General features: G+C 47.4%; 15 protein-coding genes across 15 annotated transcripts; 10 read left to right on the top strand and 5 right to left on the bottom strand.

Annotated features, from left to right (window-relative positions):
* Positions 1–602: 602 nt before the first annotated feature.
* BT62DRAFT_386273 (uncharacterized protein) lies at positions 603–1,268 on the bottom strand. Its single transcript, XM_043180744.1, has 2 exons — positions 890–1,268; positions 603–838 (listed from the first exon to the last, which is right to left on the bottom strand). The coding sequence occupies exons 1-2, from the start codon at positions 1,121–1,123 to the stop codon at positions 698–700; spliced, it is 375 nt and encodes a 124-aa protein (XP_043036015.1). The 5' UTR covers positions 1,124–1,268; the 3' UTR covers positions 603–697.
* Positions 1,269–2,341: 1,073 nt separating this feature from the next.
* On the bottom strand, positions 2,342–3,059 carry BT62DRAFT_905795 (COX4, subunit IV of cytochrome c oxidase; the record flags this gene model as incomplete). The annotated part of the gene is made up of 4 exons (XM_043183611.1): positions 2,342–2,391; positions 2,454–2,540; positions 2,599–2,733; positions 2,807–3,059. The coding sequence occupies 4 exons, from the start codon at positions 3,057–3,059 to the stop codon at positions 2,342–2,344; spliced, it is 525 nt and encodes a 174-aa protein (XP_043036016.1).
* Positions 3,060–4,841: 1,782 nt separating this feature from the next.
* Positions 4,842–6,215, bottom strand: BT62DRAFT_936074 (Mov34-domain-containing protein). Its single transcript, XM_043187061.1, has 5 exons — positions 6,136–6,215; positions 6,057–6,084; positions 5,768–5,998; positions 5,530–5,708; positions 4,842–5,477 (listed from the first exon to the last, which is right to left on the bottom strand). Exons 1-5 carry the CDS (start codon positions 6,157–6,159, stop codon positions 4,929–4,931), a joined length of 1,011 nt encoding a protein of 336 aa, XP_043036017.1. The 5' UTR covers positions 6,160–6,215; the 3' UTR covers positions 4,842–4,928.
* Positions 6,216–6,681: 466 nt separating this feature from the next.
* BT62DRAFT_386418 (uncharacterized protein) lies at positions 6,682–7,325 on the top strand. The gene is made up of 2 exons (XM_043180745.1): positions 6,682–7,112; positions 7,165–7,325. The coding sequence occupies exons 1-2, from the start codon at positions 6,885–6,887 to the stop codon at positions 7,231–7,233; spliced, it is 297 nt and encodes a 98-aa protein (XP_043036018.1). The 5' UTR covers positions 6,682–6,884; the 3' UTR covers positions 7,234–7,325.
* Positions 6,962–9,926, top strand: BT62DRAFT_954907 (FAD/NAD(P)-binding domain-containing protein). The gene is made up of 14 exons (XM_043188324.1): positions 6,962–7,112; positions 7,165–7,676; positions 7,723–8,017; positions 8,070–8,118; positions 8,179–8,393; positions 8,443–8,613; positions 8,666–8,731; positions 8,798–8,807; positions 8,860–8,993; positions 9,049–9,256; positions 9,312–9,494; positions 9,545–9,606; positions 9,664–9,680; positions 9,732–9,926. The coding sequence occupies exons 2-14, from the start codon at positions 7,417–7,419 to the stop codon at positions 9,874–9,876; spliced, it is 1,815 nt and encodes a 604-aa protein (XP_043036019.1). The 5' UTR covers positions 6,962–7,112; positions 7,165–7,416; the 3' UTR covers positions 9,877–9,926.
* Positions 9,927–10,241: 315 nt separating this feature from the next.
* BT62DRAFT_905835 (DUF221-domain-containing protein) lies at positions 10,242–13,516 on the top strand (the record flags this gene model as incomplete). The annotated part of the gene is made up of 20 exons (XM_043183613.1): positions 10,242–10,408; positions 10,462–10,537; positions 10,589–10,611; positions 10,661–10,801; positions 10,852–10,916; positions 10,974–11,482; positions 11,536–11,673; positions 11,725–11,924; positions 11,980–12,002; positions 12,059–12,148; positions 12,199–12,280; positions 12,334–12,377; positions 12,433–12,443; positions 12,498–12,579; positions 12,640–12,749; positions 12,805–12,825; positions 12,879–12,978; positions 13,030–13,062; positions 13,114–13,191; positions 13,254–13,516. 20 exons carry the CDS (start codon positions 10,242–10,244, stop codon positions 13,514–13,516), a joined length of 2,256 nt encoding a protein of 751 aa, XP_043036020.1.
* A 491-nt stretch (positions 13,517–14,007) lies between these two features.
* On the top strand, positions 14,008–14,241 carry BT62DRAFT_824455 (uncharacterized protein; the record flags this gene model as incomplete). Its single annotated transcript, XM_043182374.1, has 1 exon — positions 14,008–14,241. A coding segment is annotated over one exon (234 nt), but the record flags the coding sequence as incomplete, so codon positions are not given.
* Positions 14,242–14,362: 121 nt separating this feature from the next.
* Positions 14,363–15,382, top strand: BT62DRAFT_1010481 (uncharacterized protein; the record flags this gene model as incomplete). Its single annotated transcript, XM_043177656.1, has 4 exons — positions 14,363–14,631; positions 14,970–15,046; positions 15,099–15,262; positions 15,317–15,382. The coding sequence occupies 4 exons, from the start codon at positions 14,363–14,365 to the stop codon at positions 15,380–15,382; spliced, it is 576 nt and encodes a 191-aa protein (XP_043036022.1).
* An 818-nt stretch (positions 15,383–16,200) lies between these two features.
* On the bottom strand, positions 16,201–16,756 carry BT62DRAFT_386502 (uncharacterized protein). The gene is made up of 2 exons (XM_043180748.1): positions 16,575–16,756; positions 16,201–16,528 (listed from the first exon to the last, which is right to left on the bottom strand). The coding sequence occupies exons 1-2, from the start codon at positions 16,612–16,614 to the stop codon at positions 16,236–16,238; spliced, it is 333 nt and encodes a 110-aa protein (XP_043036023.1). The 5' UTR covers positions 16,615–16,756; the 3' UTR covers positions 16,201–16,235.
* Positions 16,757–17,026: 270 nt separating this feature from the next.
* Positions 17,027–17,886, top strand: BT62DRAFT_386493 (uncharacterized protein). The gene has a single exon (XM_043180747.1). It carries the CDS (start codon positions 17,187–17,189, stop codon positions 17,397–17,399), a length of 213 nt encoding a protein of 70 aa, XP_043036024.1. The 5' UTR covers positions 17,027–17,186; the 3' UTR covers positions 17,400–17,886.
* Positions 17,450–17,907, bottom strand: BT62DRAFT_386478 (uncharacterized protein). The gene is made up of 3 exons (XM_043180746.1): positions 17,847–17,907; positions 17,656–17,791; positions 17,450–17,605 (listed from the first exon to the last, which is right to left on the bottom strand). The coding sequence occupies exons 1-3, from the start codon at positions 17,873–17,875 to the stop codon at positions 17,573–17,575; spliced, it is 198 nt and encodes a 65-aa protein (XP_043036025.1). The 5' UTR covers positions 17,876–17,907; the 3' UTR covers positions 17,450–17,572.
* Positions 17,908–18,001: 94 nt separating this feature from the next.
* On the top strand, positions 18,002–19,461 carry BT62DRAFT_936079 (ras-domain-containing protein). Its single transcript, XM_043187062.1, has 7 exons — positions 18,002–18,071; positions 18,125–18,201; positions 18,269–18,335; positions 18,395–18,496; positions 18,549–18,853; positions 18,914–19,057; positions 19,114–19,461. Exons 1-6 carry the CDS (start codon positions 18,026–18,028, stop codon positions 18,995–18,997), a joined length of 681 nt encoding a protein of 226 aa, XP_043036026.1. The 5' UTR covers positions 18,002–18,025; the 3' UTR covers positions 18,998–19,057; positions 19,114–19,461.
* A 1,586-nt stretch (positions 19,462–21,047) lies between these two features.
* Positions 21,048–22,024, top strand: BT62DRAFT_936080 (uncharacterized protein). Its single transcript, XM_043187063.1, has one exon. It carries the CDS (start codon positions 21,242–21,244, stop codon positions 21,758–21,760), a length of 519 nt encoding a protein of 172 aa, XP_043036027.1. The 5' UTR covers positions 21,048–21,241; the 3' UTR covers positions 21,761–22,024.
* Positions 21,806–22,028, top strand: BT62DRAFT_936081 (uncharacterized protein; the record flags this gene model as incomplete). Its single annotated transcript, XM_043187064.1, has 2 exons — positions 21,806–21,923; positions 21,984–22,028. The coding sequence occupies exons 1-2, from the start codon at positions 21,813–21,815 to the stop codon at positions 22,026–22,028; spliced, it is 156 nt and encodes a 51-aa protein (XP_043036028.1). The 5' UTR covers positions 21,806–21,812.
* A 574-nt stretch (positions 22,029–22,602) lies between these two features.
* On the top strand, positions 22,603–25,106 carry BT62DRAFT_1037414 (alpha/beta-hydrolase). The gene is made up of 13 exons (XM_043178396.1): positions 22,603–22,951; positions 23,009–23,183; positions 23,239–23,316; positions 23,367–23,524; positions 23,575–23,612; positions 23,671–23,725; positions 23,778–23,905; positions 24,042–24,230; positions 24,282–24,477; positions 24,540–24,598; positions 24,654–24,712; positions 24,767–25,006; positions 25,057–25,106. The coding sequence occupies exons 1-13, from the start codon at positions 22,774–22,776 to the stop codon at positions 25,091–25,093; spliced, it is 1,590 nt and encodes a 529-aa protein (XP_043036029.1). The 5' UTR covers positions 22,603–22,773; the 3' UTR covers positions 25,094–25,106.
* The last annotated feature ends 1,772 nt before the right edge of the window (positions 25,107–26,878 follow it).

A 26,878-nucleotide genomic window follows, 5' to 3' on the forward strand; every position in this document is an offset into this window, starting at 1 on the left:
TCAGGTCTAGCCGGAAGATTTTGGGCAGAGTACAAGCGAAGCATACGCCCAACTACCACAAAAAAGAAACCTCATATGAAAATCATTCTTATCAACGAGCTACCAAGGTAGATTAGTTTACACCTGTTTGTTTACCTGAGCTGTATTAGCAGAGGTGGCCAATTCAGTCGTACAAGGCAGTAGGCCAGACGAACACGAAGGATGACCTTTTTGACTTTGGGCATTTCAAAAACCTGGGTTACTGCCCAAGAACTGATGCCTCGACCATGCTAACGCTCTTCAATTTGAATCATCTTGGATGTACACGATGGGACTGCCAGTGCTGTACGATTTTTTTCGCATCTTCGGCCGCACAGAGGCAACCTATAGTAACCTCTACGTTGACGTGACCCCTTGAGGTAAAGACATCCATAACAAAATTGGAGAGCTCCTGTAAAACTATTTAGGGGGAGATGTCCGTGACAATGCCTCGAAGAGAAGGCGGCATACATCCGACACGCTGTCCATCTGGTCAAAAAGCTCATATATCTCGGAACTTTCTTCGCGTTAATAAGTAAATAGACAAATAACATGGCAAAGTTGTTCGTCTGTGTCCTTTTTTTTGGAACACCGTAAAACCATTGCCGTTGGCGAAACAGAGCATCATTTTTAGCATCATCGAAACGAGGACGTCTGAGCTTCAAGTCCGGGCCGCCTCTTACCTCTGACCATGGCCACTCAGCGGTACATCAACATGAGGAATATCCGCATCCTGGTCAGCTGAAATTTGGCGGGAACGATGCGCAGGATCTTTTGGGAGACAGAAGAAGCAGGTATTGGCGAGACGCCTGAATCCAATCTGTATCCACATGAGCACATGCTATACGGGAAAGAGAGACGCTAGACCTACTGAACGGTAAGACTGGCTGATACGTTCACGCTTTGCCTCATAAAGATCCATGTCCTCTCCACGAAAGGATTGGTCGTCATGGGTTCTAGACGGTTCAGAACTGCAGGCCAGGTGAACGGATAAGATAAGCCAATGGTTTTGACTTTCTGAGGTTCGAATAGTTGTGGCACCGCCCATGATCCAACGCCTCGGCCGCGCCAACAACGAGCTCCTGAATGTACACAGTGGCCGCATTGTCAGTTTCCTGAGCACATCTACAGCGTCCCAGTCCGCCTGCTACGACTCGTTGTTTCCAAAAGCCGCACGAGTCAAAGACTTCCAACGCGCGAAATTTGAAAACTCCTACGTCGATAGTCAAATTACATATGTAAGTCAGTAAGATATTCAAACTCAAAAAGATACGTGAGAATAGTCGTCCAATTGCTCGAAAAAAATCATTTTTCGTCTTGTTGAGCTTGAGTGTGGATGAAGTGAACATCGATATGCCCAATTTCTTCTTTGGTAACCTTCAGCCGAATACTGAATCTACAGTTCTAGGACAGACATATTCAGCCCATGAGAGAGGGGGATTGAATTAAAGGTATGCCCCCCACTTCCAGCCAAGGGCCATTCCCGGTACAATCGGAGTGAAAATCGGGAGAATCTAAAGATGTCATCATAGCAGGGACGAGCTGGAGGTCGTTGGCAGGTTGCAAAGGCAGTCATCGTGGGAGGGGCGACCCGTAACGAAAGCAACAGAATCCCAGATTTTATAATAAGGCCCAACGAGCGGAGCTCCAAATAGTATTGATCTGCGTGCGCTCTTCTCTTCTGAGTTTCTGGCATGCCGGTCTGGATGCTCTCAGGTCCGGCCGGGCAAGGCTGCCTCCGGTTCTCCAGTACAACAGATTCAGAGTAAAAAGTTTCTATCGAGTCGGACTCACAAATCCCCAGTAGTCCGACTGCACCGCACTGCATATAGATCATGCACCCTGATTTGGCAGAAAAGACTCACGCCGGAAAAAGATCCGGAAGAATTACAAATACGTCGGAACTTGTTCGGCTGGAAAAGGAAAGTCGTCCAGTGTTCATTAACACTTCGGGCCCGGGAAAGGTCAATCAAACTATTCTTTTCTTCCTTCTGTCGTAATTTAATAATGGGATATGTAGACGCATCAATGGAATTGAATAGGTGCACTCACTTGAGGATGGAAATAAATCTGGTACGATCGTATGTTATCAGTAGCGGTCTGGCCTTCATATATTCGGAATGTACTAGCGGCGCTTAGGGTGATGAGGCAATAAAAAGCAAGCATCAGATGATGATGGACGTTGATGTTGGTACATGTGGTCGACAAAATTTGAAGATGACCCAGCCAAAGGAGGATTTAGGTACGCATTTGGTTGAAACAGACTTTAAATTGTAAGAACTCGTAGCGTTGGTAGAATGGGTGTAATGGATAAACGAGAGGTTTAATTATTCTGGACGAAGCCAGCTCCCTTGTATCCCTTCGACGTGATACCTGAGGTCGAAGTGCATCAGCAAACCATCTATCAACAGAGTTGTCACGAAGCAACGGCTCACCTGTGATAGGATTCATCTTCTGCTCGATCGCGCGTTCGTTTGAGGCCTCTTGCCACTCCTTGGTGATCGTCTTAGGGGGAGCAGGCGCTAACAGACGAATGGCCTCAGATATCACCCCCAGTACCGCGACGCAAAAATTACTCACCCATTGCCTTCACGCCGAGCATGAGAAGATACGACACCCCCAAAAGACCCGCGACGGAAGCAGCAATCTTCAGGTTGTCCCCGGGTTTACTGGCGGGTGCACGGTGTCCATGAGGACCGAAGGACACAAAGTACGCTGCAGCGTGCATGAACACCCGGGAACAACCGCACGCCCCGCGCTGCGTTGAGATGGAAATAATACTACTCACCGGCCTTTTTCTCGTCGATAGAGAGTTGCTTCCAGTCCTTCTTCTGGATTTCCGCAAGCTGTGAGCGGAGGGCAGCTTTCTCTTCGACGGAGATCGTGTCCCACAACGCTTCGACCCGGCCCAGGGGGATCGCAGTAGGCGCCGACGAGGTCGACGCCGAGATGTCAACTGCGCTAGCCGTCGTCACTACACATCGAACGGCTGAATATCGGAGGGGACGAAGAGAGCGGGGCCCAAGTCGCAGAACCTGCATGTCAACAAAACGAGACGGTGATATAGAATAAAGGAAATTATATGTCGGATTCCGCACATTGGTCCCTGCACCATAATGATTGGACGGAATGTGGAACGGGCCTATCAATGGTTCTGGGATTGTGCTCCATTTTGGCCGGATGGTCTAGACTTGAGCCCAGAATCCTTGTCACACATGAGGCGGTGCAAGCGGATCACTGTAAAAGCCGGTTTCATTACAAGAAAATGACGCAGTTGGGAGAGATAAAGCAGACGAGATACGGATGCTACAGAAAGGAGGGGTAGCTACAATTACAAACGCAGACGATCAGGCGGCGCTGTTCGTGGGACAATCTCTAGAGATATGTCTGCAAAGAGAGCGCATCAGTGATGATAAGATAGGGTAGCGAACAAACCCACCCTTCAGATCCACACGCGTAGCAGGCTCTTTTCTGCGGCTGAGTGCAGTCCCTGCTAATGTGGCCCTGAGGTTGCAGACAGTAAGAAAAAAAAAGCCAAATCGGAGGTAGGTGGGCACGTACTACGCCGTTGCAGTTGTAACACTTGGAACCTTGAATACAGTCCCGCGACATATGGCCGACGCCACCACAAGTGTAGCTGTAACGGATCAACGTCGTGAGGTAACGGAGAAGAATGTGATTTAATCACCAAGTCTTTCCGCCGCCACCGAAGGCACCTCCTCCATAGCCTGAAGATCCTCCGGCGTCCGGGCAAGCGCGAGCAATATGACCAGTCTTGCCGCAACGATAACACTCGGTTCCAGTGGCGCCGGAGCCAGATCCGGCGTGGCTACTGGCGCTGGTGATAGATGGGCAGTCACGAGACTATGGTAGATTGAATAGATAGACGCGCACGACAGCAACGAGACACGCACGATATGGCCCTCTAAACCGCATTTGTAGCAGCTCTTCACCTTGGTTTCCCCTGTACAGTCCCTCGAAACGTGACCTTCCAGCCCGCCTGTCGATGACGCCGTGAGCAGCGAGTAAGAAAAAGGAAAAATATTAACTGACAATTGTAGCTGGGCACGATCGGAAAGAGAAAGAAGAGGTAAATAGCGGCCACCCGCGACACAAAAAGGGTAGGTTACCAGGTAGGGGTGCCTGCCTTCGGGCAAGACGCCGCTTGATGTCCGACTGTGAATTTGGGTACGGGTGCATTGACGAAGGAGATAGTATATTGCAATGTATTGAGTGATATGCCAAGTCAAAAGTCAGTACAGTGCAAAGGGAAAAAAAACGGATTTTGAGGTAAGAAAAAGTAGCTAATCGCTGCATGGAGAACCTCCCCAAGTACACGAGCGCAAAACGAAGAGAAAAATTATCAACAGCACCACGCACATCCACCGCAATTAAAGCAACCTCGAGCACCAGACATATTTGAGACTGTTTGATTATCGGATTTTGAGCTGTTCAGACGAGATACTGTCAGAGCAGGAACAGAAAGAGGGTAGAAAGACTCTGCGGCAGTACAACGTACCGAAGATGGTGGTTTAAAAGAGAAATGAGGCAGTTCGCTTTTTTTTCGGAAGCGACCAAAAAAAAAAGCTGTGATGAGTCAGATGGTACTTCCAGTTTTGGATATAAGCATTCTTCTCTGCACCATGCCGTTCGGCTATATAATATTTATTTTCCCATCATCAGTTTCTTTTTTGGCCAGATTCTGTACCAGAACTGAGCCTAGAGCCGTGACCGATACGCCCCAAAACAACACAGATTACCACAGAAATTTTAAAATTCTGAGTGAATATTGCCAGTTGTTTCTTGAAAGCAATCTGACTCGCGATTAGCTTAGCCATGAGGCATCCGTTCTCTCACGTTCATCCAAAAACGCCAACTGAACAACAAAAGTGAACGGAAAATGAATACATTTACAGCCCCTTTTGATCCCCGTCAGTTTTGCTCGTCTCCTTAGCCTTTACGTCCTCCTTCTCGTCCTTCTCGCCCTTCTTGCCATCCCCTTTTGTCAGTTTCTTCTCATCAGGAGCGCCCTCTTCGAACTCTGTTCGGCCAATAGTCGACTTATTGTCCACCAGCGCATGCAGCGCAATCACCGCCCGAAGCAGACTGCTCATGTATACCACGAGCAGCTCGTCATTCGTGCTCGAAGCGAAGCTTTGTGTAGTCGTCGGATCTGCGAGATTGGGTAGAAGATTCAGAGCGTCTTGGAGATGATATATTATCTGATGGTTCACGGGCATCTTCCCGGCAGCAACCTCGACAAGATATTTTTGGACGTCACTCATTCGCGACTGCAGACCCCGTAAGGACGCCAGCTGCTCTGTCACCCGCGTTGCTAGTGTCGTCGTTGTCGAATCCTTAATGTCGCGTAGTAGATGCTCGACACCGATCTCTTCCGCCTCTTCAGCCTCAATTGCCGATGGAACGTGTTGAAACGTTTTCCGTGTCTCCGTACCATCCTGTCTACTGATCAACGCTAATTCATTAAGAAATAAATGGGAATGAGCGCACATCTTTAATCTCTTCAACTGCAAAGTAAGCATCCGTAGGTATCCCCACGGTCGTCGGCCGCACATCTACAATAACCATGACAGGACGAGCAATGAACTTCTTGAACAAGTCGTTTATCTCCTGGTCTGATGCCCTTAGCTTGGGACCTGAGTGATACCAGCCAATCAACCGCTCCTTTGCTGCAAAGAAGCCCCATTTCAGTAATGTTGAATCCTGAAAGCACCTATACAATGCGCACCGTTAACTTTCTTGAACATCTCATACATCCCTTGTATATAGTTATGATCCAGAAACCATGTCTTGCTGTCCTTTTCGTCCTCTTCGAATGGTATACCGAATGAGTTGGCGACGTTGATGGTCTTGCCGTTGTCCTGTCCTAATAGGACGCCGACGACGCGCTTGTGAGAGTTTCGTGAGACAGCCCGAGCATGGTGGTCCGCGACAGAGAGGAGAACGAGAGGGTGGACGACTGCGAACCCAAACGTCCGTCAGCTTCTTCCATTACAGTGGTGCATGACCCAACGTACTGACGGTAGTATTGGCTAGAGCAGACAGCTATAGAAAATCGTTAGTACACTTTGAAATTCAACTTGAAGAGATAAGTACCTGCTCTGATGTACTGGCAACCATGACGAAAAACGGTATAAAGAGTGCTAACGAGGATCCTGACGCGCACGACGCGCGTACTTCTCCAGTTTATAGTTGTTGTCCAAATGCCTTGGCGGGCCGGTGCGATAATTCTACGAATTTTTTTTTTTTGGGATTTTTTCCACAGATGGATTATGTGAAATTTTACTATGTAAATCTCAGACTCTGTTCTTCCGAATCTTGTATAGACCTTATCGACGCTGTTGACGCTGTAGCAGAACGGTCGCTTGTGGATGTTTTTGACCGCTGGCCAAAAGGTCGGCTTCCGCGGTTTTTGCAACGACTTCTCGATTCCTCATAAGTTCATGTTGAAGCAACCCAAGGTCTCCGACTCTCCGCCTACAAGGCTTACTTGAACTTGCCAGTCGCTGCACTTCACTCGTCTATTTGTCTTATACTTTGGGGAATCGGGATCGAGGTACTCCGACGGAAGGACGTCACGCGGCGCTAATAATACTCTCATTTATCGACGGCCTCATTTTACACAAGATGTTACTGCTCTCATCCCCGAGATTAATGATCTCTGGTTCTCTCCAGGCTCTCCCTGCCCGAACAGCTTTGAATTCTAGTACTTTACTTCAGGTTGTGCATAGCACCAAAGTTAGGACAGATAGTCCTGTAGTAATACAGGAGTAGCATACACATATCTGTAACAAGCCCCTACAAAGTCATCCAACTCCGTGAGATGCGCTTGGTCCGGACAACCAATGCGATGTTTACAGCGGCATGGTTTCTTCTTGGTCTGTGGTGTTGCCTTGTTTGCCAAGAACGGCGCAGAAAGCATCCGACCGTTCGACCACTACTACACTACTTGTACCGGGGACAGTCTCCACAAAAAGGTCACAGCCTCTCACAGGTCTACGAAAAAGGGCTTGTTCGCTCTTCGAACAAGCCGTGTTTCATGGTTGAAAGGCGCTTATATAATAGGTCATCCGGTTAGCAAGTCCCCTTAAAAAGTTAAAATATTCTGCTAAGCATTTATACTAGTACTGGATCGGACGTAGCCAGGAAAAGAAATGCCAATTCATGCTCTTCAAAATAGATACGCGCTTGTGATCTCTTCCAAAACGCCAATTGTCGGCCAGATTCGCGATTCACAACTTTGGCACAATTTTCTATAGTTTCCGGATTGTACGCTCTAGCCCTAGATTCTTACAATTAGACGGAGCCCTGCGGCTTTGGTAAGATGACCAATGGCTTATCTAGTACGTATCACGGAAATATGAGGAGAAGTCACAGATGGTCGCGCCATCTTTCGTTGGTAACGCGCGAGTCAGCAACATGCGCAGGGGATATATATATCAACTCGAGGTTGTACCCAAACCTTCACCAACGATGCGCTTTCTCGTACCGATTCTATCAGCGTCTTTGGCCGCGGCACAATTTGTCTCACAAACGCCGCTTTCGTCAGACATCTTCCATGACGATCCCGTGCGGGATGATTTTTACGAGTTCAAATGGCCCATTCGCAAGATCGCAATTATCGGAGCTGGGCCTGGGTATTTGTTTTCCCCTGCCATTGATTGGCTACTCACTTCTGTACAGAGGTCTCATAAGCTATCGAGAGTTTGTCCAAGCGGGATTCGAGGTTCGCTTATTCGAGCGGGACGATATACCCGGAGGCAACTGGCACTACAGCGAGGAAGTCCCACTCGATGCCCCTGTTCCTAATGCAGACCCCTCTGTGGGGGACTTTGTCCCGTCGTTGCCGCCAAAGGGAGCGAATCTTCCCTATACGGAGGAATATGTCGATGAGGATGCTACCATTCTTCTTGATAGACGACGGAACCACAGGGAACCCAAGCCTGTTTGGGCATCCTTGAAGTCGAATGCACCCTCTGTGAGTCCAACCTTATCTTTTCGAAGACTGTCGTGTACTCACGAGACCGAAGCCTCATCAACAGATAAGGGAAACCCCATGGCCTGAAGGCACTCCTTGGTGTTCGTCTCTATCATATCACAAAATATAAAGTCTGAAAAAATGACTCGCAAATTCTGTAGCCTTGCCCCACCAAACCCTGCAGAGATACGTCCGGGCTTTTGCATCGTGGCACGGAGTCAACACCAACGATAATAATCCTAACGTTTCGTACTCCACAAGAGTCGAGCTGATCGACAAACAATTCCGAGATGGCCAGCACGTGGGCTGGACGCTTACTTTGAAAAGATTTGTTCAGACAGGAGACCGGACATCGAAGGCAACTTGGTGGACCGAGGTATGCCTCTGTTTTTGTGTATCTTCGCGAAAGCTCATCTTTTCGACAGGATTTTGATGCCGTTGTCGTAGCTACTGGGCGGTACAATGCACCAAACATTCCCAACATCGACGGGCTGGCAGCTTGGGCCGCGCAGTTTCCTGGAAGCATCCAACACTCGCGCCAGTACAGGCGCCCGGAGCCGTTCTTGAACAAGACAGTTTTGGTCGTTGGCGCTGGGGTAAGGATTTTTGATGCCTCAGTTTGAGTGTCTGACCATCGTTTTTGGATAGACGAGCGGTGGAGAAATAGCGAGAGATCTCAATTTTCATGCTCGGAAAGTTTATTTGTCCACTAGGGTGCGTCAACGCGTCAACAATCATCTTCTGTCTCGGTTTCTTATTTGGTTTCTTTTTCCTGGCTAGCCTGATAACAGTGCGTTTGTCATATTCCAGGACCTTTGATATCACTTTAAACTGCATCCAAGGTACTGTGCCTCATTTTCCCCGAGAGGCTCAGCTTGGACGGGTACCCGAAAACACCACCTTCATCGGCGAGATTAAGCGCTTCCACCCGACATCGGATATATCTACCGGCAAGGTGGAATTATCCAACGGAACAGTAAGATGTCCAGTCTCATTTACTGTGATCTTGTCGCCGACTGCTGGTTATACAGATCATCACTGGAATAGATCACATAGTATTCTCCACGGGATTCAAGTATTCTTTCCCCTTCTTGCGTCAATATCACGATTCATCACTGGGTCCGAATGACCGGGCGCCGCCTGGTATTCCCCAGCCTATCGTGACGGATGGTACTCACCTTCGCTCTCTTCATCTGGATGTGTTCTATATTGAAGAGCCCACCATTGGATTTATCAATAGTAGGACTCTCGTTATCAGAACACCTTTTTGGCCTTACTGACGACACTGTTTCAGTCAATGTTGGCATGCAGTCGTTTTCGTATGCGGAATTTACTTCGCTGGCGCTCGCAAAGGTGTGGTCGAACAAGGCAAAGATTCCGAATACGTTGACGTTGTGGCGCCTGCATGAAGAACGGACTCGGGAACAAGGAGGGTATGGCAGGCATTTCCAATTTTTGGGTGCGAAGAGGAACAGAGGTATGGATTGAATTCTACTGTTTAGCTTGTGTTGAATTCTGGGTGTCTAGAGAAAATTAGGTTCTTTGTTGCCTGGTTGAATGACGCCGCACTTAGGTATGGAGGTAGACAGGTATGTACTTTTCTTGTGATCCATTTGCATAGTCGCTAACATGATTTACTAAAACAGATAGACGCTGCGCCTGCGTAAGTGACCTCCTTTCATATCCCCTTCCCACTTACCTGACTGCCAATCAGCAACGACGAAATATTGGCGATTTGGGCAGCTGCGAGGTATGGGGATGCTCATATATCTGAGCTGTCAGATTCCTCTTTCGCGCTACTGACCGCAGAAGAGAAGGCAGACAGAATTATAGATATTATCTTCAGCGATGACTGGTAAATACATCTCTGTAGATAAAAATTGGTTTCGCTATGTACCGCTATGGGTCCAACTACCGGAAGATAAATTAAGTCCAGTGGCAGTGCTACAATAATCACAAGTGCACCATTTGAAACTTGTACTGCGCAATGCACCACCACTTGCACTTGCACCACCGCATCCACTGGAATTTTGTTGGCCTATTTGTGCTGTGGCGCCCACCTTATTGTTTTCCGGAAGGGTGATTATCGGAGGATGACGTATTCGGAGCCAGCAACAATCACACAGCACATGACAGGAATGGGGACAATACGGCATGGCAATGCGTAAACTACAAGCAACACTATTCTGCTTCTCTTTTTCTTGTTTTCTCCTTGGCCTACGTTATGTCTGTTACTGCAGAGCAGGCAAGCAGCAAAAACACTACCAAGACGTTTATCACGGCGCTGGTCGTCAATGGCGGCCTTCTTGCGGCTGAAGTTGGATCTTTTCTTATCTTGAAACAGAAATTGGGAAGGATATATAGTCCTCGGACGTACCTTCCACCTCCAGAGTGCGCCGTGCAATCCTTCGCTCGTTTCCGCTTTTCTGACGTTGTGGATACAGTAAACGAGCACAGGAGCTACCGAAAGGCTTATGGCGATGGGTCCCTGCCCTTATTATGTCGCCACCCGAGGATATCGTGAGCCGTAGCGTCTCTTTGCAACGTCCTTGACGCTCATTTCGTTCCCAGATCCACAAGAATGGATTGGACTCGTACGTGCACTGTTGAACGTAGCTATGTATATGCCTCATATTCCTGCAGATATATGTTTCTTCGCTTCGTCAGGATGCTAATATGGATATTCGCCGTTTTCACATTCGTAACTATGGTCACCATCGTTCCGGTCAACGTCGTTGGCGTGCAGTCGTCCAATACGGGCCTAGAGCGCATTAGTTGGTCGAAGTGCGTTGACTCTGCCTGTGATCATGGTATATGCTTATCCTCCTTCTCAGTATCAGCAGCGAACAGGACCAAAAGCGCTTTGCCGCGCACATAGTCGTCGTCTATCTTCTGACTTGTAAGAATGGTCGGTAAACTTCTTGCCACATGTCCGATTGACGGCGTCCTGCTCTAGTCTTTGTCTTTTACCTCATCCGGCGCGAAATGCTCCATTTTATACACATGCGACACCAATTTCTTATCAGCAAGTCTCATTCTCGCCTTGCACAGGCACGTACGGTCCTCATCACTTCCGTCCCAAACGAATTGGCAAACGAGCACGACATGCGTGAATTCGCGAGTTTCATCCCCGGGGGAGTGGATAGAGTGTGGTTCTATCGCGATAAAAAGATTTTGAACGAGCTCTTCGAGGAACGCCAAGAGCTATGTCATAAGCTTGAATCTGCGGAGGCTGATGTCCTGAAGCAAGCGATGAAAGCGTGGCGTGCCAAGCAAGTTGCGCATAAAAAGGCTTTCAAGAGGAAACCGAAAGACGAGGAAAGTAAAGAGGATGAGGAGCTAGTATCGTGCCCGCCTTCGCATGAGCTATTGGACGATCTCGTCCCTTTAACGAAACGGCCGACTCACAGGACTGGTTTCCTGGGGCTTTTTGGTCATAAAGTCGATACGTTGGATTGGTGCAGAGTTTGTCCTTCCAGATTCATGTCTACGCCTGTAGGTTTTGACTTTGATTCCAGGACGAGATTTCACGGTTAAACTCTGCCATCGAGGAAGAACGGGAAAAAGGCGAAGGAAAATTTCTCGGAAGCGCATTTGTGCGATGTAACTTGCAGATTGGGGCTCATGTGCTTGCACAGTGCGTCAGCTACCACGAAGTAAGCTGGCTTTTTTGTTCTCAAAACAAATGATTCTTATGGGAAACATAGCCTCTAACTATGATCGACAAATGGATGGAGGCGCATCCCAAAGATGTCGTGTGGCGCAATCTTGATGATGGCGCCCTTGAGATGCGCGGTCGATATCTCACCTCTTGGCTTGCTACTATCGGGCTCATCATCGGCTGGGCGTTTCCTGTGACTTTCATCGGAACGTTGAGTAACATAGATGATCTTTGTGTCAAAGTGCGGTAAGTGTCCTCAGCAAGTTTGACGACATTCTGTTGAAAAGTTTATCATACTCAGCTGGTTGAGATGGGTGTGCACAGGTACGACTTCCCTGAAAAACTGGTACGTCAGCAATCCATCTAATATAGCACTATAGCCCCGGATCCCGTACCCGCTCTCATCCAAGGTGTCCTTCCTCCGGCCCTTCTAGCTGGGCTCTTCGCATTGCTTCCTTTCATTCTACGTGGTGCGTCGTCCAACTCTGTTGATTCACATCACCTAACGCCTGACATCCAGCCCTGGCTTGGTATGAATGTATACCTCGGTATTCGCTCATATCTGTCAGTGTTTATCGTCGATTTTTCTTATTCCTCTTGATGTAAGCGAACGAGTGTCTCGTTAAGTCAGTGCTTATGAGGCTTACTCTCTTAGCCACGGTTTCCTCATTGTAACTCTGAGTTCTGGAATCACAAGTGGTTCGTGATTTTCGTCGACGGTGCCTCACATACTAATATCGTGTCCGTCTCGTAGCTATCCAAGATGTGAATCAGCGCCTGTCGTCTTGTATACATGACCAGACTGATTTATAATGGCAGATCATCGAGCAGCCTACACAGACAGTACAGCAGCTTGCTCAACAACTTCCCGGCGCCTCCATATTCTTCTTGACTTATATGCGTTCGTTCCATCTTCTATCTTTTTATTTATGTACTTGCTGAGGTGCTCTATGATATTCAGTTGCGCAAGGATTTGCTGGCGCGGGAGGTGCGTTGGCACAGTTGATGCCTCTTGTCATGCACTACATCAGGAAGTGGTTTTTGGGGCGCACACCAAGACAAGCATTTTCAGTGCGTAGCGTGGTTCCATTTTATCCTTGTGATGCTAGCTTTTGTCTGTTCTTAGGTTACCTTTATGATGCCCTCGGTTCGGTGCTCTCTCATATGAATGTGTAATTCGTGAACTAATCGTCGACGCAGGTTGATTTCGGTGTTATCCTTCCGAGGCTATCTCTATTAGCGACGATTGCGTTCGCTTATAGCGTCTTGAACCCGCTTATTAACGTGATGGCGTTGATCAGTTCGTCCAAGACCTCGCTTTATATTTGTATATGACTGACAACCTATTCAGGTTATATCATGTTCTATCTTGCGTTCAAATTCCGTAAGTGAGCCCGTTTGTTATGATGTCGTACAACTATTGATGTTTTTTCAGTCTGTACACAGGTCTTTGACCAGCCTGATCAATTGGAAACGGGCGGACTGTATTTCCCTATGGCAGTATCGAATCTTTGTGAGCTACTTTTTCTATATGATCACGGTGCTGTTGCCGATGAAGTATAAATCTATCAATAGTCGTCGGCTTATATATCCAGCAAATCTGTCTAGCATGTCTATTCTTTTTGAAGGTCTCGGTTACTAGAACATCTTCTATCATCGAGGGTGTCCTCATGCTGATCCTCGTGGCGATTACCATTTGTGTTCAAATATACATACATCACAGCTTTGATCGTAAGTTGCGCGAGTTGTTAAAATTATGCAGCAGTCTAATTCTGCAAAGCTATCACCACGTATCTTCCCATGTCTTTGGCGACGAAGAAAATGGTCAAGCGGTATGAAAAAAAGCGGCAAGAGAAGGCTGGTATGTCTTCTACGGATATAGAACTAGATTTGTTCAGCCGACAGGGTGAGCCTTTTTGTTGTGTGGCTTCCTGTACCATTGTCTCATTATTTCATAGATATGAAAAAGATCAGGAAACGGATGAAGCTGCTACCGAAGACGAAGAACAAGTTCGATACCTTGAAACCCAAGGTCGCGTTCGAGGATGAGATGACACCGAAGAGTTCAAAGGAATGGAATTCGAATGAAGACAAAGAAGAAGAAGACGTCCAAATTCACGAGGTAGTTGACATGGCAGAGGCTAGCGGTGTTGGCCGTCGCGTTTCTCCTGAGCTGGCTCGGCAAGGCTCCAATGTATCCAGGGAGTCGACCACATCCCAGCAATCCAGTAGCAGTGGAAAAACGAGTGGTTCTGAAAAGTCAGCTCGAACGAAGTCTACGGACAGCCGCCGTCCTATATTAGAGCCTCCGGAGGCTGCTGAAGATGAAGAAAGCGATGACGAAGCTGACCAGGATGAACATGCGTTCGATCATCCTTCGACGTACGTGGAGCAGCCATGGATATGGATTCCGCACGATGTGCTGGGGTTGAGCAAGGTGCTGGTGGATGATCTGAAGAAAGCGGGCGTGGAGGCGAGTGATGCAGGTGCTATGATGGACCGGAAGGGGGTGGTTGAGGTTACTAGAAATCCTCCTGATGAAGATTGGGCGGGCGGTCATGACCGATAGTAGTAGATGAGATGCCTTATTCCCAAGTGTCGATACTATACTGATATGGAATAATCTTACTGTATTATGTACGGATCAATGTTCTGAGCGACGAGGAGATGCGCACGCTACGGCGATGCAATATTTCGATGAAAACATCGGTGTTTTTCACCACGAGGCCGGTCATTCGAGGACTATGTCACTCAATCGCTCTCTGATCCTCACCCTGGACCGCTATTTTCCCCTCGCATTGCAACTTTGGACGATATCTGTAGAGAATATGAAATATGAGGCTCAACTGGTACCAGCACTGCATCGATGTAGCTCTAACCGTGGACACGTTGCGGATCATGTCGAACGAGATGGTTTGGAGTCATCCGTCAAGCAAATGGGCCCCGGGGTGCAGTTTGTCCACCCAGACAATTGGTCCGGGCAAGCGAGAATGAAAAGGAAACACCATATGCACTTTGCAGCAGGAATCAGGATTAAGCTCCCAGAGTCTTCTTGAGGTCATGGATACAATTGAAGATGCAAAGGCACAGCGATGCAACAGCGCACAGTAGTACTAGTAGATAAATAACTGGTCAACGCCGGGCACAGAATACGCCAGACTACAATCCTTCATCTCGCTGTGACATCCTCAGAGGCAAACAAAGACCGTCTCATGGATTTGAAGGAAATGCAGAGACAAATGAATACATAAGATCCTCAGTTACAACTGTGCTACTGAACGTAACGTCAAGCGCAATGCTTGCGGCCTCATCATATGTCTGGGACCTCATCATCATCTATCTCCTGACATTCTTTATTCTTGGAATTTGTTGAAGAGCCTTGAGTAGGGTTTGTCTGCCCGCCTGAACTTGACCCCCCAGTACCAGCGTTCCCGCCTCCATCTTTTGTAGAGCCGGAGTTAGCGTTCGATTGTTTGCTTCGAGAGATGAGTCCTTCGAATTGGCGTGACGTCAACCGACTGGACGGCGTGGATGAATGGGATTCTGCTATTTCCATAGCTTCATCCAATGGTCTTGTACACAAAGTGAAAACATGATTCCCTTCTTGAAAGAAGGAACACTAACCGACATTCACCCAGCAAGAAATAGAGGGTGCAGATGATAAAGAACGAGCTGGCAGAAGAAAGGCGCATGGTGGATGGTAGCAGTTGTGGTAGGTTAAGCACCGGGCTTATGAAGGTTAGGTAGTAGTGTGTGTAGAGAACCAGCTCTGAGGGTGAGGTAGTCGCATCGGACAAGTTTATATAGGGAAGCGAATGCAAGCCAATGCCATTAAATCAACGCGGCAGATGATCATTTAGTGTCCGCGTATGGTCCAACGCCGCCTAGTAGTTATGTGGAACGACCGCCGAGACGCTGCCAAGAGGACGATGGACCCCGACAAGGCAGAGATAGCCGACGATTAATTACGGTCTTAACGAAAGGGATGGTCGAACAGCAGCAAGAGCAACCAAGATGGAAACGATGGAATTAGGAAGTTTCTTATTGCCATCAGAGATCCCTACAGCTTGCTTGCCGCTGGGCAAACTGCTATTGCTGCGCGCATGCCCAGTGATGTACTGGATGTTTTTATTGGACTTATTGGACATTATCGAAGCACAGAAAACACCTAGCTTACGAAGTACTGACTAACAGACAGTCACAGTACTATTCAACGCTCAGATCCAGAAAACGGACGGAGCGAGGACCCTCGAGCTCATCTATCAGATCGGCCAAGCACAGGTTAGACTCGAGCTCGTCCTGATCGGCGTCTTCGGTCAAGATGGCCTGATCTATGTCCGTAATCTTGTGAAGCAGACGGTGAAAAAGAACACTGTGGAATGCCAGCGCGCTTAGTATGGCTAGCTAGAGACCATTAGGCCGGCCACTTGTGAGCGAAAAACCCTATAACAACTGTAGACCACTGTGCCTCGGGGATGACGGTGAAATAAATGTATCTTCCGAGTTGTAGGGTGATGATCATGGCCAAGAACAGGCATCTATATTGGACTACTTGCATTATACATCCAGAAAATCTGCTTCCTCTTCAACTAAAAGGTCCAAGAGCGGGAAGAAAGATGCAGCTGGAAATCCGACGACATTGTTATAATTGCCTTCAATTTTCCGTATTAAGAGGCCGCTGAGTCCCTGAAGAAGGTTATGGGTCGAGCAGTGATAGAGAAGTGCTGAACGATGGACTTGAATCGCAAATCCGGCTCTGCCTACGCCGTCGCCGTTATCGGCCCAGGCTTCCACGAGATGTTTTGGATTGTCGGCGAAATACACCGGCGAGCGCTCGTCAATGGATCTGTCTCCGTTCAATCAGTTATTGGCCATCTCCCGCTGACATGTACACACTTGATGGAATATCCCGGTACTGAGAGGACCGGATGCACATAATAAGGTATCTGTGAGCCCAAGAAGGAGCAAGTTTTACTCAAACATGCCGAGACCAACGCCGGTCACCACTTCGCATACACCCCCATTGAGTTCCAGCAGCGTTCGTAGGTTGTCTTCCTTTAAGGAAGGCTGTTCCAAAAGTTCTGCATTTGGTTTCAGGTAGCACGAAATACGACACGTCTGAGGTCGAAGGTTGGGCATGGGTCAAAACCACGGTATCCGTGATCTTGGTGGGATCAGAGGAGCGCGATAGGCTAGAGGCGACCTTTCGCGCCAGCAATCACTATGTCCGGAGCGTCGTCTGGGTCTTGCTCCTAACAAGAACTTCGAGTCGAGGCACGTAGAAATAAGAAGGGCACTCACCAGTTAGAAACCGCTATTGGTAGGATTTCACTTCCATTGCCTTCACTTTCGCTGACATTGTTTTATAGCTATCGGACACAGTACCAACCTAATCGATCGAGAGTTCAATATCATCGTTATTAGGGGCGGAGATAATCGTTCAAGGCCAGTTTATCTGCAAATAGTTCACGCGGTAGAGGAGTTTTTTCCCGAAAGTAGCATTTCTTGATGAAGGCGAAGCTTTTGTTGGCATATATCTCTTCTAGGAACGATAATGCATTGCGGAGGGTCGAAACTGGAATATCTTCGATTGTAGGAGCAAAGAATGGCGGACTCGTTCTAGTCATTGATGGTGCAGCAATGGACTATGCAAGTACCATCGCTGTTTTTATTTGTGCAAAAATCGTTGGCCGTCAGACTAGTCAAGGATGGCCTCGATGATATGACTGGCGCTATTGGAGATGAGCAAAGGATGTTAGCGTATCCATCTCGAAATGTAATTTCAGTCTTGACAATCAAAATCATTTGAGGGTTCGCGTTTAAGGACTGGGCAGAGAGATGAAAGCGAAAGTTCAATTTTTGTCAAATTTGCTACGTCTAGCTCCTACCCGAGCTTACTTCGTCTCAGGTTCAGGATTCAAGAGCACCTATACGCCCCAATCAGCCTATATCCACACCGGAAGAGCAAGACACATACCTGCTGACCACCCTGGCCATTCTCCCACTTCTGGTATTTCAAGGATGTAAGCCCCCGTTTTTCGGCGAGCACACGTTGGTCTTCCTTCAAGGAAGCGCGGAGGGCGCGAGCAGCTATTTCGCTGTACTTGTTGAATCTAAGGTGTAAATATCATTAGGGAAAGCAAGGAAGAATTCCGTTGCGAGACTCACGAAAAGACGCTACGCCAGGCGTTGCTCATCGTGAACGGTGTTGGGGAAGGAGGAACTCGGCAATAACCGGAATGTATTCTTTGAGAAGGCGACACGTGACTGATATGACGAAAGCCGGACTTTGCCGCTGTAGCCAAGCTGCATCATACGGTTACCTTCCTTCCACGATCTGCCCAGCCATGGCGGGAATATCATGGCATTATGTTCTCAAGTTCATTATTACTGGCGAGCTCCATTTATCCCACTCCTCCTCATCAGTCTGACGCATACCGAGACAGGCGACGCCGCAGTGGGCAAATCTTCGCTGCTCATCCGGCTCACTGACCAGCGATTTTTGGCAAATCCGGATCCAACGGTACGATGCATGTATCTTGTACTTGTCCTGCACTCATCAACATGTTTGCCTTTGATTTTAATCTTAGCTAGGAGTCGAATTCGGGTCAAAGCTCATTACATTACCAGAAGAGAACAAAGTGATCAAACTTCAATGTTGGTGGACTCTTATTCGAAGATCTACACTACCGCTTATGATTTTGCGGCGTAACCAGGCTGGGACACCGCTGGAACGGAGTCATTTCGGTCTATCACGCGTTCGTATTATCGTGGCGCCGCTGGATGTCTCTTGGTTTATGACGTGACATCTCGGAAAAGTGTGTTGCTTTGTTTCGCTTCCTTTGTTCTTGGCTCACGACCGCTCTGGAGGCTTCAAAAATGCACGATCATGGCTCGCCGATGTTCGCGAACATGCAGATCCTCATCTAACATGCATACTCGTCGGCAATAAAGTAGACCTTTGTGAGGCGGATGGACCATCAAGCGATAGATCTTCATCTGCTTCTCCTCGACGACAAGTACCGACGGCCGAAGCTGAACAGTGGGCAAAGGAGGAGGGCTTACTCTTCGTTGAGGCTAGCGCCAAGTCGGGGCAGAATGTGGAACTCGCTTTCGAGCAGGCAGCAAAAGATATTCTAGACAAAATCAAGAAAGGTGTCTTCGATGACGACCGGGTGAGCCGAAATACGCCTCGTTGTTTCCCCCCCAGGGGTCTCACATCCCTGTCTGCGCAGTCACCGGGTGTCAAACTATCGAAACCCAACAACAGTCTCACCCTAGAGCAAGGGACGGGTAGATCAACCACTTGCTGCTCATGATACCCACGACTCTGTATGGTTATATGTATCGTTTTGCTTGTGCTGTATGTAGTATGTATTGTATGTTTTTGTCTCTTCTTTCCGTGAAAAGTTCTTACCTTTTGGCCTTTTTTCAGAGCTTCGAGCACTTTCTTTCTGTACAATCACAGCCTAATAATAAACTGGATCGACACATAATGCATCTTCCTGGATTTGGTCTTGGGCTTTTAGTAACAGACGCTAGGTACTCGACGGGTTTGAACCTGTTTTTTCTGCGCTCATCGAGAACTTCTATTCACAAGAGGGTTCCCAATAAGCGGATCTTGGTTCATATCTTCACTGTACTTGAATGATTTTCCCGCCGTCCAGGACTTGGAAACGGATATGAACGGGTAGGGTGGCTTCTTGACTTAGACCAATTCACTGCAGAGGCTGGTGCATTTTTGATAGCTTCAAATGGGACCTTGAAAGGTTTTAATTTCAGCATCAGTTTTTACGTCCTTGTTTTAAGCGCCGTGAAATGAAAAGTACATCAATTCTATTGTTCCATAGGGGGAAAAGTTTTTCATACCGTTTTACTGATGGCCTTTTCAGAACCAAGAAAGGCTTTGCTAAACCAAAACCTTTTAAGGTTTTGTTTTTTACCATCTAAAATGCACTAGCCTCTGCTGTGCTTCCTCCCTGATGGCGTCGATATATTTAATCAAGCATATTATAGAAGCATTATGTGGAGTGTTATTGCGAAAGCCAGTAAGGGAATGTGAGTTCACTTTTGTGCGTTTCCGTGCCGCATACTAACGATCCCCTTCGTGTGTGCGTAGCGACACCAACTTAACCGATCTTTAGTCTCGGTATGGGTCGGCAGATGTGTTTTCCGGCTTCGTCTGCAGTTATAATGGATGTTGACACTGTGTGTTGGATGATCTCATATTTATCTAACATAGTACGGGCACAAGCAGAGGTGTCTTCTCGGTAAGCGTTCGTCACCTCTGCTTGATGACACTCTTGATATGGGTGACTACTGGGCATTGGCCCAGAATTGTCACGGTCACTGTTGTGTCTTGCGCTGTGATGTTATATATTGACTTGGGTTTAGCTTCATTATTTTGTTCTTACGATGCGCTATAGATGATAGCTACATCGACATATCTGGCTTTTACCGCTGGTCCTCCTACCAACCGTATCCCAGCTCGACTTCATTGATGTCCTGAAGAGTGACCACCATGAGCAGGTTTTTAAATTCTTCCGTGGCCATCCTCGCACCACCTCACCGTTGGTTAATTTGTGAATAGACTTATTTTTACTTGGCTATTCTCACGAATGCCTCTTAGTCCTGACTTCAATATTGAAAACGCTACCATCTAATACCTCTTCCCGCCAGCCACTATGACGGGAGTCTCCAATTTCACCATTCTCAGTGGCACTTTTGTTGGGCGACGATTAGTAGCAACGATTGCGGCGTCGAACGCTCATATCTATTACTTGATGCAGGTTCCTCCTCGCCATGACATTCCCGTCCGAGCGCTCACAGAACTCGTTGACAATTGCATACTATTCTATCTTGTTGAGAACAACGAAGTCCTTTCTTGGAGGCCTGTCCTCCCATGCAATGCATAATAAATGGAAAAGATCGCCGCAACTTGCGAGAAACTCGAATAAGGATGTGTAGGTCGAATCTCGATATATTATCGTAAAAATATAATACTGTAAACTGGTATCACTAGTCGAACATGATGCTGAGCCTCTTGACTTCTAATCTATCTATCTAAGGCCCCTGGCCAATGTCCAAATGAAAGATAGAAATAACACAGCCTCAGCTCCCTTTTGATAAATTAAATCTGCTTCTCCCTAGGCTTTAGGAACAATCCGTATATCATACGTCCGCCTGGGTTTATCATGGTGAAACCTATGGATTAATAACATCAACCATACACCAATATAACCTCCCTCCTCCACCTCCTAATTTGCCTTCTTCCCCTCGTCTGTACACTGACCATCTCATCTCAACTCGCATTATATCGTCCACCCTCCACTCGCCTCCACTGCCTCACCAATGGTCTTCCCTCCCTGCCGATCTCTCTATCGCTGGTTTCTTCACCTCCTACAACACTCACCTCTTCCTCATCACCCTCCCACCATCACTTACACTCCGGCACACACTGACTCCTCCTCCATACCTCAGCTCAACGCACTTGCAGACCGTCTCACCTCCGGCTCCCAATATTTACAAATGTGACCACCTCCCGCTCCCTTACCTACTTCTTTATGGACTCTTTTATGCTTTATTCCTCAAATGACGGCTATATTGAAACAACTATCCCCTCATACATGCTATCCGTAACAACTTCTGCTACCTATTCTCACCCTGACTTCTGTCCCTCCTCAACGATGCTTCAGCATACTCCTCCTGACCACCCTTACTTGCGAGCCTCATCCGCGTTTTCGGCCTTGATACAACTCTATGCGAGGTCTGATCAGTTAGACCCTGCGTACACCCGATTCCGACGGTTTGGAAATGTGTCCCCCATTTGTCAAAGAGGGTGCGACGCCTTGGAAACCGTTCATCATGTTTTTGTTTCCTGCCCGTATCACTCCTTCTGGCAGCACGCCATCAAATCACTTATCAAAGAGACTTCTTGTATCCTAGACTCCACAGATGTCCCTCTGCGCCTCTGGGGATCCTTTCTACAACTTATCCGACGTTTTTTTGACGGCCCCGGGGCACTTGGCCCCAATCCGTGTCTCACTTTTACCTCGGCCTCACACCATCCTTGCCCGCATTAACAGGATTGTCTGGACCTCTCACCAATCGCGTCTTAACTCGTATCTCTCATACATGGCACAGCGCGTGCACCCGTTTAGCTGGGAGGATATGGGCAGAGTACAAGCGGAGCGTACGTCCGGCTCACACCAAAACAAAAGCCAACTTGAAATCCATCTCCTTGCCGTCTTTCTTATCTCACATAACACCCTCTTGACTTATGTGTACTGATACGATACTGACGAGCTTCATCACTACCTTTACTTTTCGATTAACGAGCTACCGAGGTAGATTAGTTTATACTTATTTACCTGAGCTGTACTAGCAGAGGTGGCCAATTTACTGTTTCAATGTTTCTCCACTCGACAGGTTTCTCTCTGAATTACTGCATGATTGAACGGCGCCTGTAGCTGAATTTTTTTCGTGTCCTGCTTCTGATTACTGCTTCATGAACTTCCTAAAGAGACAAAAGCCGCCCAAGTATATTCCGACAGCTTGCACGAACTGTCTAGCATAGGGCTTTTGGACGTGAAGCATGCTACATCGAACAAGGAGATGTTTAAGGTCACACAGGTGGGTTCTCGGATGTAACGCCTGCCCGGCTTCGATGAAACCATCGTCTGTATAGGAAGACACCAAAGATCTCCCCATACAAGGCTCGATGGGTCGCCACGGAAGACAAGAAAATCTGGTCGAGCTCAGGTATCATCGCCGGTAAGGATCGGCCAAAATCAAAGCGGTACTGCGGGCGACATCAGACCGGCGTACGCATTTCTGGAGTCTATTACTGGTGTGTCCGCCTGACACCAGAGACCGAAGATCTTACTATTGACGAGAAGCCTCAGAACTTGCGTCTCGATCCGAGAATCCCAGAGCATCTCTGTCCCCGCTATGCACGGGAATGTAGACTTCTAGTCAAGTCCTTTCTGCAAGACGTCGATTAGGCTGTTGGTCAGCAGACAAGTATCATGACCATTCGCGCTGCAACCAACGGTGCATATATAGTCGAAGATCCAAATATCCTCTCCTGCCAACGATGCAGCCTCCAACTCTTCTTTTCAGTTTCGTCCAGCTCGCCGCAATCTCCCTGCTTTGCGTCGCACAGTCCTCTCCTGTGATTGACCTTGGATATGCTAAATATCGAGGAGTATTCGATCCCAGCATATCCAACAACACTCAGTTTCTTGGGGTGCGATTCGCGGCGCCTCCCACTGGTGCGTGATTTAAAGGCACTTCCTATATAGCTCTGTTCCCAAGGTACCTTTGTTCAGGTTCCTTGAGGTGGCAAGCACCCCGAACACCGGGCTTTGTGGATGGCATACAGGACGCTACGTCAGAACCGGACGAATGTTTGCATGCAGGAACAGGCGCCGATGCCACAAATCCTTTTCCTGCAAACAAAAGGGCCCCCTCTGTTGCAGAATCTGAAGACTGTCTCTTCTTGAAGTGGGTCGCGAACATGTTTCGGCGTCTATTGTAGCTGTCATTTATCTATTCTCAGTGTGTATCTGCCTGGGCAGCTCGATTCTCGAACTTCTAGCAAAAATTTACCTGTCGTCGTATGGATTCATGGAGGAGGGTATGATGCTTTACTATTTATCGAGGAGTCTTATCTGAATGTGACTACAGTTATGTTTCTGGTGGCGCCGACCCTTACGATGGGAACGACCTAGTCCTTGAATCTGGCGACAGAGTCGTTGCCGTGGTTATCCAATATCGTTTGGGATTGTTTGGATTCCTGGCTGGAGAGTCAGTTAAAGCAAATGGCGTATTGAATGCTGGCCTTCGTAGGTTTTGTGTGTCTGCGGTTGGGTACGCGCTGATATTTCTGAGACAGTGGATCAACAATTTGCGCTTCAGTGGGTCCAGGAACACGTGGGCTTTTCCTTTTTCCTGCATCTGCTTTGCCGTCATATTTACCGATCCGCCGAAGATCACCAAGTTCGGTGGAGATCCAAGCCGAGTCACTATCTGGGGCGAATCTGCTGGTGGGAATTGCGTGTATTCAATAACCCATCATCTGATGTAGTCGTATTCTAGGTGCTGGTTCTGTTCTTCAGCAAGTCATTGCCAATGGTGGACAGACGTTTCCGCCTTTGTTCAGAGGTGCAATAACAAGCTCCAGTTTCCTGCCTTCACAATATGCGTATAACGATGTGGTTCCGGAGGTTCAGTATCTCCGTGCGAGTTAGAATTATACGAGGTGCTGACATGTATGTTCTAGTTCCTGTACAACACCGTGGTATCAAGGACGAAGTAGGTACTCGCAATTTTAGGCTGTTGCATTGGTCTCTAAAATCGTAGGCAAGCTGTACCTCGGCGGCCTCTTCGTTGACATGCCTGAGGAATGCTGACGCAGGGGTTCTCGAAGAGATCAATGTTGACCTTTGTATCAGCGGGTTTTTCGGCACCTACGTATTTGTGCCAGTTGTTGATGGAGATTTCATAAGGCAACGGCCGACGGTAGCTTTAGGGGAAGGAAAAGTCAATGGCGTAAGCTAGCAGCCACCGATTTTCTCGACTGGTGTCTAATCATCCTTCAAGGAGGTTGTCATGTCCGTTACAAACTCAGATGAGGGGCTCAGCTTCGTCGACTTGAGTACTGCAAACACTGTCCAGGTTCCTGACTATCTGACACAACTATTTCCGACCCTGAGCACTCAGCAACGCGACGTTGCTGTTGCAAAATATGCTAGTCTTGGAACTCCAATCGAGCAGGTCACCGCCATAATGGGAGAATGTAGGTGCAATGCCTCAGAACCTGCGATGGCGGATACTAATGCCTGACCTTTGTTGCGGCAGCTATATTCGTTTGCCCCACTTATTTCTTGCTTCGTGCTTTCAAAGGAAAGGCATTCAAGGCATGTTCAACCACTCTATGAATGAATGCAGTGATGTTCAATGTCGGATACTCAGGGTCAATTCGCAATCCCACCGGGCACCCACGGAAGCGATGTTGTTTATTACTTTCCCTCGTACGTGCATTGCTATAACATCTTTACTCGTGTTCTCATTCCTTCCATTATGAGTGCGAATGATGTTCCCGCCTACAACAATACGGACTTCGACAAAGCGTTCGCCGAGTCTTTCCTAGCCTTTGTCGTGTCTCTGGATCCAAACGAGACATTCGAGCCGACAATCACACCGACATGGGAGCCTTTTTCGTTCCAACCAGGTCACGAGGTAGAAATGCGTTTCAATGAAACCGAAAGCGGCGCTCCTGCAGTGATGCCCTTTACCACTGCACCAGATCTTCTTGACCGATGCTCGTGAGTGCACCCGCCGCGTTTCTTAATCTTTCTCACCTGTTTTTTTTTAGTTTTTGGGAAAGTGTTGGGCCAGAAATAGGTCAATGAAACGTGTTCGTCAAAGATATAATTAGTTATGTGTGATTTACTGTCCAAATCAATCTTAAACACACATAGATCTCTCTCCGCACTCCGTGATCCGTCACTTCCTCCTCTATCTCAATCTCTGCGGCAGATACGTACAGTGGATATGGATATGGGTTCCTATCATGACCACCTTTGACCCAAAATACCGCCGTATTTATATAGCTGAAATACGACCATCGAGGGAGTGGCCGGAGATAATCTAATATCATCTAGGCAAGTACATATTAATATAGTCTTAGTAAAACGATCATGAACGTTGAGGCATTCGCAAGCTCATGCCTGACTAAGCTCAGAAGATCTGTCCGTCGTCGTATCGTCGTTGTCGTCTCACTATTTCTCGTCTGTTCTACGACCGGAAAATTTTTCTTGCCCCTCCCTCCCATCCCTTTGAGTCCTGATTGCCAAGGAGGAGTCCTCTGGAATCTCACTTATGAGAAGTGTGCATTAGTGACTTTCTCACCCTTTTAATTGTATTTGTACCAATATTATCATTCTCATTCTCATCAGAACTGGTGAGCTTAAGCAGTACACTCACATATTGACCCTATTTTTTTTTCCTTGGTGGTGCTGTGGCAAAAGCCTATTAACAAAGTTAAGTCACTTTTAGAGATAGCAAAGACAGCAGGGATTCTCACCCCACATCATGAGAAAAGGACCACCTGGGAAAATGCTCTAGAGCACATCCTTTTCAGAACAGTGTGGGGTTCAGCCTTATGTCTGTTCTGCATGTTGTGGTGAGCTAGTATCCACTAAAACTCTGGTCATCTAGATCTAGTCATTTGGCAGTTTCTCTCTATCCTTTTGGAAGACTAAACTTTTCCAGATATCAAGAATGGTGTGCCACACCACAGTTTTGTGGGTGTCAAATTTTGGCTTTCCCAGCTCTAGATCTGCCACAGTGCCAAAACAACTGAGCAGCAAGTACCCCACTCTCAAAACACAACAGATGGATGTCTGCTGTCCATCTCCTTAGGCTTATTGTGCTATAACATTTTAGCATTGCACCTGTGCTCAGAGGCAGATGCTTATCAGTCAGAGGTGTGTACACAGACAGATGTTTCACCCTGCTAGAGGTGGATTGATCAGTGGCAGCAGATAGCCTTATAAAGCTATTCAAGAAGGCACCAGATATAGAAGGTGTAGCTAATTCAATCAAGGAAAGCAGACTCACAGGGTGAATTAGTGGTATTATGCTGCTATAGGTTGGATAGAGTTGTTATGATTTTTCTTTTTTCTTTCATTATTAACCCCTATTTATGCTTAGTCAGAGCACCCAGATCAGTGCTTAAGACTGAGGGAAAGGCTTAGTCAGCACAACAGGCTGATCCATCATTATCCTCTGATGTAGTGACAGCCCTCAACAACACATAATGACCTTTTTATAGACAGTAGCAACACTCAAGGACAATGGGCACCAGGATTTGGAAATGCACAATAGGCAGTAGTATATTTATCTTAATTTTGTACAGTATATAAGTAGGCTTGCTCTTGCTGGTTAAACCTCAGCTTTGAGCTAAAGTTTATCTTCTACTATTCTACCTTGAGCCAACTTGTATTGGCCTTGAGACATAGCACCACACAAATACATATAGTGAACTTAGACATGACTGTACAAAGATAATACAGTGCCTATTTATCATATGTTTAGATCATGTGTCACTTGGGCTTAACAATTAGCTTGAAGCTGATGCTTCCTTTTCTTTACACACAACAGTGCGAGAGAAACTGAATGCCACCATCAAACAG

This window comes from Guyanagaster necrorhizus, assembly GCF_019112545.1.
Source record: "Guyanagaster necrorhizus MCA 3950 unplaced genomic scaffold BT62scaffold_29, whole genome shotgun sequence".
Lineage (NCBI taxonomy): Eukaryota > Fungi > Basidiomycota > Agaricomycetes > Agaricales > Physalacriaceae > Guyanagaster > Guyanagaster necrorhizus.

Coding starts and splice junctions, on each gene's coding strand:
- BT62DRAFT_386273 (XM_043180744.1), bottom strand. CDS start 1,123: ATGCGGCCACTGTGTACATTCAGGAGCTCGTTGTTGGCGCGGCCGAGG. Junction 839..889: donor TCAGCCAGTCTTACCGTTCA/GTAGGTCTAGCG, acceptor ATGTGGATACAG/ATTGGATTCAGGCGTCTCGC.
- BT62DRAFT_936074 (XM_043187061.1), bottom strand. CDS start 6,159: ATGGTTGCCAGTACATCAGAGCAG. Junction 5,999..6,056: donor TCTAGCCAATACTACCGTCA/GTACGTTGGGTC, acceptor TTGGGTTCGCAG/TCGTCCACCCTCTCGTTCTC. Junction 5,478..5,529: donor CAGTTGAAGAGATTAAAGAT/GTGCGCTCATTC, acceptor ATCAGTAGACAG/GATGGTACGGAGACACGGAA.
- BT62DRAFT_386418 (XM_043180745.1), top strand. CDS start 6,885: ATGCGATGTTTACAGCGGCATGGTTTCTTCTTGGTCTGTGGTGTTGCC. Junction 7,113..7,164: donor CTTATATAATAGGTCATCCG/GTTAGCAAGTCC, acceptor CATTTATACTAG/TACTGGATCGGACGTAGCCA.
- BT62DRAFT_954907 (XM_043188324.1), top strand. CDS start 7,417: ATGGTCGCGCCATCTTTCGTTGGTAACGCGCGAGTCAGCAACATGCGC. Junction 7,677..7,722: donor ATTATCGGAGCTGGGCCTGG/GTATTTGTTTTC, acceptor ACTTCTGTACAG/AGGTCTCATAAGCTATCGAG. Junction 8,018..8,069: donor TGAAGTCGAATGCACCCTCT/GTGAGTCCAACC, acceptor ACGAGACCGAAG/CCTCATCAACAGATAAGGGA.
- BT62DRAFT_386502 (XM_043180748.1), bottom strand. CDS start 16,614: ATGTGCATCCGGTCCTCTCAGTACCGGGATATTCCATCAA. Junction 16,529..16,574: donor GTACCGGGATATTCCATCAA/GTGTGTACATGT, acceptor GATTGAACGGAG/ACAGATCCATTGACGAGCGC.
- BT62DRAFT_386493 (XM_043180747.1), top strand. CDS start 17,187: ATGAAGGCGAAGCTTTTGTTGGCATATATCTCTTCTAGGAACGATAAT.
- BT62DRAFT_386478 (XM_043180746.1), bottom strand. CDS start 17,875: ATGAGCAACGCCTGGCGTAGCGTCTTTTC. Junction 17,792..17,846: donor GCCTGGCGTAGCGTCTTTTC/GTGAGTCTCGCA, acceptor TTTACACCTTAG/ATTCAACAAGTACAGCGAAA. Junction 17,606..17,655: donor ATGGCCAGGGTGGTCAGCAG/GTATGTGTCTTG, acceptor TGGGGCGTATAG/GTGCTCTTGAATCCTGAACC.
- BT62DRAFT_936079 (XM_043187062.1), top strand. CDS start 18,026: ATGGCGGGAATATCATGGCATTATGTTCTCAAGTTCATTATTACTG. Junction 18,072..18,124: donor TCTCAAGTTCATTATTACTG/GCGAGCTCCATT, acceptor ATACCGAGACAG/GCGACGCCGCAGTGGGCAAA. Junction 18,202..18,268: donor TGGCAAATCCGGATCCAACG/GTACGATGCATG, acceptor TTTTAATCTTAG/CTAGGAGTCGAATTCGGGTC.
- BT62DRAFT_936080 (XM_043187063.1), top strand. CDS start 21,242: ATGGACTCTTTTATGCTTTATTCCTCAAATGACGGCTATATTGAAACA.
- BT62DRAFT_1037414 (XM_043178396.1), top strand. CDS start 22,774: ATGCAGCCTCCAACTCTTCTTTTCAGTTTCGTCCAGCTCGCCGCAATC. Junction 23,525..23,574: donor CGTATTGAATGCTGGCCTTC/GTAGGTTTTGTG, acceptor TTTCTGAGACAG/TGGATCAACAATTTGCGCTT. Junction 23,906..24,041: donor ATAACGATGTGGTTCCGGAG/GTTCAGTATCTC, acceptor CTAAAATCGTAG/GCAAGCTGTACCTCGGCGGC.